Source organism: Gymnoscopelus microlampas (assembly GCF_963454915.1).
Source record: "Gymnoscopelus microlampas genome assembly, chromosome: 1".
In the NCBI taxonomy this organism is placed as follows: Eukaryota; Metazoa; Chordata; class Actinopteri; order Myctophiformes; family Myctophidae; genus Gymnoscopelus; species Gymnoscopelus microlampas.
In genome coordinates, this window is record NC_139962.1 from 58,108,643 (window position 1) to 58,121,669 (window position 13,027).

The 13,027-nt window shown below is 42.8% G+C and overlaps 1 protein-coding gene across 3 annotated transcripts in view; it reads left to right on the forward strand.

Annotated features, from left to right (window-relative positions):
• The window catches only part of LOC311050845 (disintegrin and metalloproteinase domain-containing protein 10-like), a 162,024-nt gene extending 150,551 nt beyond the window's left edge, over window positions 1-11,473 (forward strand). For all 3 annotated transcript variants that reach the window (XM_084065015.1, XM_084065016.1, XM_084065017.1), the window contains exons 14-16: window positions 109-329; window positions 2,597-2,723; window positions 6,141-11,473. In XM_084065015.1, the coding sequence (XP_083921141.1) occupies window positions 109-329; window positions 2,597-2,723; window positions 6,141-6,268 (476 nt within the window). In that variant the 3' untranslated portion in view covers window positions 6,269-11,473. The remainder of the gene's footprint in view (window positions 1-108; window positions 330-2,596; window positions 2,724-6,140) is intronic.
• Window positions 11,474-13,027: the final 1,554 nt, after the last annotated feature.

Below are 13,027 nucleotides of genomic sequence, written 5' to 3' on the forward strand. Positions count from 1 at the left end.
TGGTTTAAAGTGGTTACACAGATGCGTTCCCGGTCTTAACAGGTTAATGTCTACCTGTGCCAAGTATTCAATCAATCGATCAATTCATGTCCCTCTTCTACCTTGCAGTGAAGCCCAACACCTGCGCCAGCACCGGCTCGGAGAAGTGGGCCAGTTTCTTCCAGAAGAAGATCACCACCCTGCAGCCCGGCTCGCCCTGCAACGACTTCAAGGGCTACTGCGACGTGTTCATGAAGTGCCGCCTGGTGGACGCCGACGGGCCTCTGGCCCGGCTAAAGAAGGCCATCTTTAATGCCGAGCTGTACGAGAACATCGCCGAGTGGATAGTGGTGAGTGTACACACACACACACACACACACACTACACCATTGGTTCTCAAAGTGGGGTCCGGGGACCCCCAGGGGTACTTGAGGGGGTTCCAGGGGGTCCCCAGCTAAATGATGGACAGGAACCAAATGGACCCTTATGGGTCTGTAACTCTGAGAGGGTACAAATGGAACCAAATGGACCCTAACGGGTCCATTTGGTTCCATTTGTACACTCTCAGAGTTAAATTAACATTGGTTTTACAATGTGAATTGGGGTCCCAGAGGTATAAATGCCATTAAATGGGGGTCCGTAGCTTAATGCATGTCAAACTGGGGGTCCTTGAAATTAAAATGGTTGAGAATCACTGCTAGAGAGCCGTAAAAACCTTCTCTTATTGGGGTCCCTGGCTTATATTTTCAAATGGGGTTCTGCGGGGTAATAAGTGTCAATTAGGGGGTCCTTGACATGAAAAAGTTTGAGAACCACTGCACTACACAGCCACATCGGCCACATAGGGATAGTTCACCCAAAAACATTTTTTTCTTCTATCGATTATAGTCACCTCATGGAGACTTGAATTCATGGATATTTTTTTGTTTTTGTAGCATTCCTAAGGCAATAATTTGATGACCAGCGGACCGGTAGGCAACACAAAGGAGACTTTTTGTGTTGCCTACCGGAGCCTGGGATCCTGGGATTTTGTTTCTCACTCGCTATTCACCTGTTTCCTAGGCTGTGTGTTTTCCACTTCCTGTCGATTTCATTGGATATCATCGGTCATCTGACCAGTTTCATTGGATTTCATTGGATCAAATCGACAGGAAGTGGAAAGCACACAGCCTAGGAAACAGGCGAATACAGCCTGGAAAGCCTCCTGTCTCTTTGCACTAACAAGTGAAAACGACTCGCGGCTTCTGATTGATCTGTAAGGGGGGGGGGGGGGACCAGTGTTGTCCAATGTAAAACTTGAGTCACTTCCTGACTTGCCTACGTCATTTAAATACGACTCAAATGGAGACTGGCCAGACTGATAAGCGAAGTGAGAAAAAAAAAACAGCCGAAAGTAGTGAATCAGGCTGGATCCCAGGCTAGTGAACTATCCCTTTCTCTATATTTTAACTTTTTGTGGGGGTTTTTTTCCGTAAATGAACGCCCTACTTGATCATACTACAGCGTCACGCAAAAGCATCGAAAGTAGCAGATCTGCAAGCTCGAAACGCTGTGCTAAGCGACACTTTTGAGCTTGTCTACCGACAGAGACGATTTTATGCTTTATCATACGACAGTGTCAACGTCATATGAGCTTACAGCCTCATAGGGCTCCACACTGGCAGGTGAGCCAGTAGGATACAACAGCAGTGACAACACACAGACATGTGTATGGGGGACGAATCAGTTGACATAACATCTAAATTGGGGAGAAAAAGGTGTAAAAAATAAATAATTACCTTTAAAAAAAGAATAACCTAAGCTTGCAGTTCTGCTATTTCCAAAATATATATTTAAACATTTTAGGGTATTTGTTTTGCATGAATAGACACTAAGTTGAAATCAAAGGTCCGTCCAGTCCAAGAATGATAACTATATAATAATAAAGCCCGATAACATTCTGCAAGCGTGTGGAACAGTGAGTGATGTGTTCAATGTTACGGCCTGTAATGTCAAACGATTTTTGATTGGCCGACATCAAACCGCTCTGAAATAATAATAATCATTATTATCATTCATCGTGTTTTAAAAAAAACGCTCACAATAATCGTATGTTGTCACCCAATTAGACCAAGTGTTTGACTGTACTGTTTTGCATTTCTGTCTAATAAAATATTCGATCAATCAATATCGCGGATATTTACATTTATCGTGAAATTGTCCTCCCTCATACTCAAGGATGAATTAGGTTTTGTTGAACTGCAAATTCAGTGCCACTTAAACCCTCTATACTTGATAAAACGGACCTGTAAAGAGCGCAATTGGTACGCTCTTATTTCACGCTACACAAATACATTTGCCAAAAAAACAGATCTACAACCTCACAAGGTGTTGCGAACCCCCCCCCCCACATCAGCAACAACAATGCAGTTGACAACACCGTAATTCTACAATGGGTGTTTTTTTTTTCTTCAAGATGTTAAAAAGAGGTTGGTTTAAGATGCCCTCTGCTGTGTGTGTGTGTGTGTGTGTGTGTGTGTGTGTGTGTGTGTGTGTGTGTGTGTGTGTGTGTGTGTGTGTGTGTGTGTGTGTGTGTGTGTGTGTGTGTGTGTGTGTGTGTGTGTGTGTGTGTGTCCAGGCTCACTGGTGGGCGGTGCTGTTGATGGGCATTGCTCTCATCATGTTGATGGCTGGCTTCATTAAGATCTGCAGCGTCCACACGCCCAGCTCCAACCCCAAGCTGCCTCCACCCAAACCACTGCCAGGTACTGTACTATGCATACAGAAAACAGTGGGATCGACCCCCGAGAATGTAAGATGTCTACACCAGGGCAACTTCTTTTGTGTCAAGGACCCCCAAATTGATGTATTTGCCCGCGGACCCCCATCTTAAAACCCATTAAGACCTGGAACGCATCTGTGTCACTTTAGATTTCTTTGGCTATTAAAATATAGCAGATACAAGCTCATAGCGCGGCACCGAGTGCCGCGCTATGAGCTTGTAGATCTGCTATTTTTTGAAAAATCATGAAAAAATATTTTTCCGATTTTTTTTTTTTAAACTGTTAGGATTTAGAAAACATTTTAGGTCTTAATGGGTTAAAAAGAATTGTGCCAGGGACCCCCAGAAGAGAAGATTTTTTTTTTATAATGTTAAAAATAGCAGATTGCAGCACAGCGCGAAGTGACGCGCTGCAAGCTTGTATATCTGTTATTTTTGAATAGCCAACGTATAAATGGATAAAATGCTATATTAACCACTTTTGCTGGGGACCCCCTGGAACCCCCCCAAGGTCCCCGGACCACCCTTTGAGAACCACTGCCCTAGAGAAGGCAGTGTAGAGCTGCCGTGAGGCAGGTTAGATGTCAACTCTCATTCTCTTGGCCATGACCTTTTGTTGACTGACGGTGATTGAGGAAAGCCAGCATGACAGAGTCTGCACCCTGCGACCGTCTGGGTGTAAAGGTCCCCAGGCTAGTGATGTGGTGATGTTTTAACCGTCCTCTGTAGAGCATTGGCCTGCAGTCGGTGAGCAGACCATCTTCCATGGCAAGCAGTCAGGCATTGTCTCCTTAAAGAGCCCCTAACCCAGTATGAGCAGTATTATGAATTCCATTTTTGTCAGACCACAGAATAATATGTTATAAACCACCCAGCCAAATTAGAATGATTTAAAAACAATTGTTGTATATATAAATTGGTTTTAATGCCATGAAAAATAAGCTGTATTTTGTTCTGCTAATTATTTTAGCCAGTAGATGGCCTTGCACTCTAGGGTATAGCATCAGAAGACTGGTATACCTTGGCAGAAGACTGGTGTAGTTAGGAATTTTGCCATCAGTGAATCTGATGACAACATCACTGAAACTCACTCGAGAGTGTCATCAGGTGAGGTCTTTAGCCCCGCCCAGAAAAAACTGCTTGTAGCAGGAAATGCCCAAAACAGGGTATTTTCTGTTTACGGGCTCTTTAACTCATTCAGTGCCAGAAAAAAACATTGTCTATTGCCACCCCAGTGACAGCGATTTTTTAGTGTTTTCAAAAATCATAGAATATTATTCTTCACATCGATCGACCTGCCAATCGCTTTAAAAGATGTAGGTTGGGGGCGGAATTGTGCAGCCACGATCGTCCATATCATAGATATGGGCAGTTGAATGAGGGGTGGTTTTCCCCCACAACAACAGAAAGCAGAGAAAAGGGTGTTTTTTATTTTATTTTATTTTTTTACAGGAAGTCGACGTGGTGTTTTTTTTTGTGATCATGTGGTTTTGCTGCCTCTGTGCCTCTGAAGGACTCAGCTGGTGATCGCTGGTTTGCGAACAGCGCCATCTGGTGGAAAAATACTGAGAACACCAAAACACGCCATTGGCACGTTGAGCCATGAGCGATATTTGTGCCAAGTTTAGAGGCAACTTGTGTGCTGTGGGAAACGTGAATGCACAAACATGGGGCTTTCCAATCCTGGTAGGGAGATGAGATAACATAACGTTTTATCCATTTAAAATAAGTTCTGGATTGCAGCTTTAATATGATAATAATTAAGTAGTAATGTAGTAGTAATGTGTTAACTTATTTATTTGTTTAACCCGTAAAAACCGAGAAAGTGTCTGTGTCATTTTAGATCTTAGCATTGGCTATTCAAAAAATTGCAGATCTACAAGCTCACAGCGCGTCACTTCGTGCCACGCTGCGAGCTTGTACATCTGCTATTTTTTCTTGAAAGTCTGTGACAATTGCACATTATTATTATTATTAGTATTCCACTCGACCTGTGCATGTTATTATATTTGTTAAATATACTGTATGTAACGTGTTTGAAGCCGTGAGAAAATATGAACTTGTCCTATTCACATGAGCTGTAATGGGTCTGATTGGGGGGGTAATGGAATCAGTGATGCCACCCGAGGTTACTAATAGAGGGTGTGGTACACAACAGGGGGGTTGAACGAACCAAACCGTTTGTGCCAGGTTGAACAAGCCTCGGTCCCAGCCTCACTTATCTGCGAAAAGAAGAGCCTGGTCACGACCTAAAGCAGCGAGTGTCTAGGAAGTGCTGAGTGGGTAGGATTTCCGTCGTACGCGTTTCCCCCGGAAACGATATTTTTTTGACCAATCACAACACTCGTTTCATTCACGGAGAATGTTAACAGATTTGTAAAGCATCAACGTCATTTCCTTGGGCGGTACTTCCGTCAAATTCAACCGTTTCCGGTTCTTCACTTCCTAGACAACCAACATCCCAGGTCTTGCCCAGCGTGGGTTGAACGGAGGAGGAAAGCAGAGACTTTCGAAGCGCCAGTTTAGAGAGTTTTGAAACAAAGTGTAAACAGTAAACTGCAGCCGAGGTTAAAGGACTTTCGAGCCCAGCGGAGAGAGGAACCTGCCATTCCTACCGTGCGTTGGGATCCGAGCGCCATGGTGTTGTGGTTCGAGACGCCGGTCGGGAGTGGAGCCGACAGCCGAGGCCGGTGAGACCAAACCGAGCAACCTTTTCTTTGGATTACAAATTAGAGGGGTACCCCGTATTTGGCTATTATTTGGGCCGCTGCGCACGGAAGAGACTTTTCTTTTGTGTGGATTAAGGAGCCGTTTGCGTCGCGGAAGCGCGTTAAGAAGAGGACGGTCGCGGGACTATTTATTTATTTATTTAAGCTGCGTGCGTGCATGACGGACTCTTAAACGCTGTGCGTTTTTGTTTCTTGTTTGTATCTTGCATTGCGACCCGCGGGGTTACAAGGGACAGTGGGATTTGTTTGGGTGGGAGGGGCAGTTGAAGTAATTATTGTTTGTTTTTGTTGTATTTGTTTGTTTGGCTGTTTATTTTATTTAACAGGGAAAGAAGTGAATTTTGAAAGTGTTATTATTTGATTTAAATACCGAGTGAACTGTCAATTAATACCAGGCTTCTATATAAAAAATCTTATCAGTTAAAACACCCACCGATCTCGTTGTTTTTCCTTTTTGGTAGTAATTATCCTAGCACAAAACATTTCTCTGGCACAAAACATTTTCAGATGGGGGTCCGCGGCCAATTATATATATATATATATAAATTTGTTTTTTGTTTTTTTTGGAGAACTACTAAGGCATTTTGTAGAAATTCGGCCTCTTATCGGCCGTTAACTTATCCATTTGTTTTTTAAAAGTCAGTCATGCTGAGAGCTGCTGTTTCCTCCAGGTACACTGAAGCGGAGGAGAGCCCAGCAGGCGGCTAGCCAGGCCCAGTCCCAGGGCCACCGCCAGCAGCAGCAGCAGCACCAGCGTCAGCCCAGAGAGAACTATCAGATGGGTCAGATGAGACGCTGAGAGAGAGAGAGAGAGAGAGAGAGAGAGCGCGAGCGCCTCGGCCAGCCTATGGGTTTCCCTCTCTTTGCCTTGGTTCTTCCTAGTGCCTACGTATTGGGAGCACTTCACTCCAAAGAGTTACCTTTATTACCACCCACAACCTATTGCAAAACTCTTATGACAACAAAAAAAACTCCTCTGTGGCAAACAGAACTGATATCTCCACTGGACAGCACCTTTTCACTTTCAAACCTCTCTCTGCCCTCTACCAGAGCCAAGGTTCAAGCAAGAGGTTCACACAGCTTTTTGACGCGTTTAAAAAGAAAAAGGAAGAAAAAAAAAGAAGCATACAGTAACAACAGTCTTAAAGGAGGGGCGGGAGGGAGGAAATGACTTCTATTGTGTAGTCTTTGTTTAAAAGAATCTATGCACAGCAGCCATATTTGGAAAGAAATCGGGGCCGCTGCCTTTCTTCCTGCACAGGTGTTATCAATCATACTAATTAAGGCTCTGTTCCAATTAGCACAGTGGTTCTCAAACGTTTCAATTTAAAGGACCCCCATAACTCTCAGAGTTACACACCCGTAAGGGGTCCATTTGGAACCCCCTCAAGGAACCATGAGGGTCCCCTGGACCACACTTTGAGACCCACTGGTGTAGCAGAGTGTTTATATATATATATCAGCACCCTGTTTGGAACACAACCTTCATTAGCATCATTGGTAACACATGTGAAGGAAGTAAGGAGGAGGCCCAATTTCTCTCCAATATGGCTGTGCATAGAGCCTATTGTTCTTTTCTTTTTTTTACCAGAATGCAGGAAGACGGGGAAGCAGCTCCACTGAGGTAGAAAACCCTTCACTTATCACTCCACTTTTGACTTAAACGCTATATCTTTTTTGTTTCCCCTCTCCTATTTCTCACTCTCTGAGGTGCTGCCACCATGAGCACGCTAACGGGACTGCAAGTCACATGGCTTTTTCCTGCCAATCAAACACCAGGAAAGGAGATAACGGAAGAGACTCTTTTTGCCAATGTAATTAGATTGTTTTAAGACAAGATATATAAAAACAAAGCTTTTATTTCTAAAGCATACATGTCCTTTCTGTGTGCAATTGTACAGGTATTGCGATATAGTTTGTTTTTCTTCTCTTTTGTTTTTCCAGTTTCATATGGAATTGATTCTGCTGTCTGATTATTATTGAAGACTATTTACCATTTTAATTCACTTTCTCAGGATTAATTAAGCAGCCAACAAGTGTACGGGGCGGAGCTGAAAATACAGTATGGCTGTATGTGTGTGTGCGCGGTATTCCGAGCAAGGATGGCAAAAAAAATAATCCCTGGCATTGTGTCTATATTAATATGTGGCTCACAGTACTGGCATTCAGTAGCTGCTATTGGAGGCAGGGGTTATGTATGTCATTAATTACTGATGGAATGTCCACTGGATTCATCTCATTAACGGATGAGGCTTGTGACGGGGAGATGGGTTATATGTGTATTATTACTGAGGGATGAGATTAGCCACTTTAACCTGGTGTACCTATTTTGAGCAAGTCATTACAGGTCAAAATGTTCAAAAGGTTTTCGAAAAATATCCAATCTACAAGCTCATAACGTGCCGTGGTGTGTGTGTGTGTGTGTGTGAGTTTGTGGATTGGCTATTTTTGAGGGCTTAGGTGGTTAATTTTGTGGTGGAAGGGTGATCATGCGGCTCCTTTTTTCCCCGTAAAGTTCGGGGATGGGATCGATGGTAAAGGATTAGCTTTTATTCCCCCACAACTTGATTGTATCACATTTTTTTTTTGTAATGGCTATTTTCCCTGGCTCATTTGCTTTCATGGCACTGATTTCTGACACATTTGTAAAAAAAAAAAACAACCACTATAGTACTACGGATGTTAGTTTTTGTCTGTTCATTCCAAGTTGAAAGATCGACGAGACGAGACAAGAGAATCTTCTGTGCTTTTTTTTGCCTAGGAGGAGGCTGTGTGCAAACTGGGCCAGAGTTGCATTAAAAAGATACATCGAAAAGTCATAGGTTGTTCTTGGCTAGGGGTCGGGGGGGGGACAAATGCTGGACAACGCCTTTTGAGAACAGGCTACTCACACACAGACAGTCACAGTGTCGTTCTTCATCAACAACATATCTTACTTGATCTATCGTCAGTTTTGTTGAATTACAACCACTTTACGGATGATCTTACAAAACCACTCGTATAAGCCAGTCTGTGTCATCTTTCTAATATGCTCGGGCTGTGCATTACAATCTAATGATCAAAGACAGTGGCCTGGCTTTAATGTGATTTGTGGATTTTACTGTTATTGATTTTTACTTTGCAGTTCAGATTATTTTCTATTTGTGGAGGAATTTGAGTCGGCTGATGAAAACTAGAGATAAAAAAATGAAAATGTTTTATCGTGGCTTCATTGTTGTGAGTGTAGCGCTGAGTTGAGCTGGGTGTTCACTGTTCACTGAAGTGTTATCGGGCAGAACTATCAGCGATCACGCGTCGGTCGTTCATTCCTGTCATTTCTCTCTTTTTGTTTCTTCCTAAAGGTCTTTGTACACCGGGGGGGGGGGACGAATAAACCATACGGATATCTCCGGCGAGTATTTCGCATCAAAACTATTCAATTATAGTTGATGCCTCATACACAGTACAATGTGATTGATGCCTTTATTTAGCGTGAATAATCGACCTTGTTCAGAATCAAGATTGCGGTCGCTTTATGCCCGCGTAATATTTCCTGCGTCTGTCGGGTGGAAACCACATATGTCCAAAACTGTTACCTTCCAGGATTCAAATCCAAAAGCATCAAAAGTAGCAGGTCTACAAGCTCGAAACGTGTCGATCTGCTACCGTCGATGCTTTCGTGTGACGCTGTAGTATGATTCCGCAAAATAATAGCATTCAAAAACAAACGCTCCCTTGGTATGTACAGTAAGGATCTTAACCCCTTTTCTTTCATGAATCGGTTCTAATGTGGGGATATTCTTCCCAACAGAGACCTAAGTTACTGCCCGTTAGTCTATTGTAAATACGTTTTAAAAATAAGAATATGTGCCTATTATGGAACATGCATCAGTGTGGCATTGGGACTGACCTCGGCTGACCACCGGGGGCAGTCTATTCAAAGACCCTTGTAGTGACGTGTGCGAGTGGACTACTTGACGCCTCTCCCCTCTCCTATTTACTATTCAGCCACCCGCAACCGCCCCCCAACATGGTGAAAGTAAACACCTGCAACCTGCATGAAATGAACCCGCGCTTTCTGGACCCAGCGACCAGACAAAAACATGGGAACGATGCCAACGTTTAGTGACAGGCTATATGAGGTTACATGTAAGGTATCGTTAATGCTCCTCCGCCCCCCATGTGTGCAAGCGTTCACAAAGTTGTTTATTACTGACCTACGTTGGGTGTTTTTTTTTGCCCACACGAACTTGCAAGGTCACAAACCCGGGGGTCAGAAGTCAACCACACGTGTCACTATAGGCTACCTCAGTGGTTCTCAAACCTTTTCATGTCAAGGACCCCCAAATTGACACTTATTAGCCCGCGGACCCCCATTTGAAAAGATAAGCCAGGGACCCCAATAAGAGAAGGTTTATACGGCTTTCTAGCAGTGATTCTCAACCATTTTAATGTCAAGGACCCCCAGTTTGACATGTATTAGGCTACGGAACCCCATTTAATGGTATTTATACCTCTGGGACCCGAATTTATATTATAACATCAATGTTAATTTACACTCTGAGAGTGTACAAATGGAACCAAATGGACCCGTTACACGGTTCCATTTGTACACTCTCAGAGTTACAGAACCATAAGGGTCCATTTGGTTCCTATCCATCATTTAGCTGGGGACCCCCTGGAACCGCCTCAAGTACCCCTGGGGGTCCCCGTACCCCACTTTGAGAACCACTGGGCTACCTGACAGTCTGGATTGCTGAAGGTTTAGGTTTGAGGAAACCTTAATGAACAGAAAATGCTTCAGCTTGATGTCCATTTTCAGTTGCCTCCAACCAAATGGATTTTTTTGGTCAACCTACCTTTGGGCCGCCATTTTGGTGAGAAGTAGTGAGAACACGCGATGCTTTTAAACGGCTTTTTTTTTTTACACACGGGGAAAGACACTAGTCGTGTACCCACTTGGATCCGTGGTGTGGGCTTTGACGCTGCGCTCCTCATGTGAATAGATGCATATCTACGACCCGTTGCGTAGGGAAAATAAAACTGTTCGACACATTTCAACTCTTCACTTCAGAGTGGTGCGGGAGACGAGCACGAACGCGGCGATTTTATGGGATCGCGCACGCTTGTCGCTCAACCTGTCGTCGTCCCTCCCCCCCCTACTAGGGCTGTCACGGTTATGACATTTTACATTACGATTAATTGTCACGCAAATAATTGGGATTAACGATTTCATTGTGTTTTTGTCGTTGAACACTGGAATATGTGAATAAAAATTACATTTCTGTTTGGCTTTTAGGCTTTGAAGTTGAAAACATACAAAGAAATGACTGACATATTTAATATGGAACATGGAAACCATTATGACGATTATACAAACTAATTGTGATTAGGCGAATAGTGACAGGCCCACCCACTACCTGAACTCTCACCTCTCATTGAAGATGAATAGGCTCTATGCACAGCAGCGATATTATCACTTCCTTCACAGGTGTTACCAATGATACTAATGAAGGCTCTGTTCCATTTAGTGTAGCACAGTGGTTTCCACGACCCCCATAACTCTGAGAGTGTACAAATAAGGGTCCATTTGGTTCCATTTGCACACTCTCAGAGTTACACACCAGTAAGGGGTCATTTGGAAGCCCATGAGGGTCCCTGGACCCCAACTTTAGACCCACTGGTGTAGCAGAGTGTTTCCAGTGAGTCAACATGCACAACATCAGCACCCTGACTCTGTTTGAGCAGAATGGAACAGAGCCTTCATTAGTACCATTGGCAACACCTGTGAATGTCTTCACAATATGGCTGCTGTGCATAGAGCCTATTAATAGGCGCGTCATTCGCTTCCCATGTGAAAAGCCATCAAGTCAAGTTTTTATATAGTTGCGCGCCGGTATTGACAAAAATCGCTGATCTGCGAGCTTGTAGATATGCTACTATTTTTGTCGCAACAACCGGCACGCAACTAAATAAATCTTTACTTTTTCTTTACTCTTTTGGTTGCATAATTGGCAAAATAGAATTTTAAAAAATATATATTTAGTTGCATACTGGTTTCGGAGAGTACATATAAATTAACGAGCATAGCCAGAAAGAATGCAATATTTTTTCTAACCCTCGGAAACGACCTGTAACCAGATTAGCTGCCATTTTATCTGCTGTACATTGCTAGTTATGAGGATGAACGAACGCCTCAGTCTCCATCAGGTAGATTCTATGCAGAGTCTCACACAAGCACCCTCACAGAGAAATGCCTTCATTGTTTCTTCCCAAATGGGTAACATGGAAAAACGCTGTTTTCGTTTTAATGACAAAAAATAGCTACCCATACTCCATGTGAAACATCGACAACTTAAGCTTCTGAATAAAAAGAGAAAAATGGGATTTTGTTTTACGAGATATTTTTGTTTTGTTGCGCTGTCTGGTGCTAATGGTAACATTTCTTTGTTTTGTTTTGTGTCGTTCCTGAACGGGAATATAAAGAATGTTTCACATTATCTTTGACAGGCTGTTCAGATTTATTTTGGTGTGAATTCCTTGGCTACAGTTACCCTTTTTTCTCTCTATTTTCTTTTTTGTTTTCTTGTTATTATGGTCTGTTCCGGGTTATAGATGGGTGTTTGGGGACGGGGGTTTATTTTTCTTTCTGTCTTTCACATTTCTTGCGATGAGTCATTGAGAAAAATGTGCACTGAAATACAAGCGAGATGTGAACAGAGAGAGAACTTCAGAATGGAATAAGTTTAATATTTACTGTCTGATTTTAATGTCTGCTGTGTTTTATACAGTCACTCCAGTGGTGTTTTATTATTTTTGTTCATTGTTTTTTTTTTTCTTTTCTTTTGGTTTCTATTTCCCCATTCTGCTCACTTTGAAAATTTTTACTAAAAAAATAAATCGCAAAAAGTATTGTGCAAAGATGTAATTTCCTTTTGAAGTACTTGAAATGCATTAATAAAAATAGACTTGATCAAAACTGGCCGTTATGCATTGGTTGCGCAGAATAGTTAAAAGTCTGGTTTTATGAGCGGAGTTTGGTCAGCTATACAAGATGCACACATTTGATGGCAGAGAAGAAAATGTCTTATGAATGCTTAAATATTATACACGACGATAGAATTATGAAAATTCAGTTTATTCTCCATCCATGTCACAATAAATCACAATAATTTAAACTGAGGACCGGTGAAATATCTCTGAACCCAGTTAACAGTGCCATTTATCAAGGTCTACTCTTTTTTTTTTACACCACTAAAGCCAAGAATATCAGCTATTTTCTGCGCACGACACCAACATACAACGATGAATGAATCAAGCTTTACAAATCAGGATCACGCCACCTCGCATTCTCATGCTATTTCTTTTATATAACATTCACTCCTGAGGTTACCATAGTAACCTAGTAACATAGCAGGCCCAAGGAGAATCTATTCAAATCCCCACCATGAGGAAAAAAAAAGATGTCGCTAATGCTTACTGTACATCTAGCCATCGGTTCTCAAAGTGGGGTCCGGGGACCCCCCAGGGGTACTTGAGGGGGTTCCAGGGGGTCCCCAGCTAAATGATGAATAGGAAC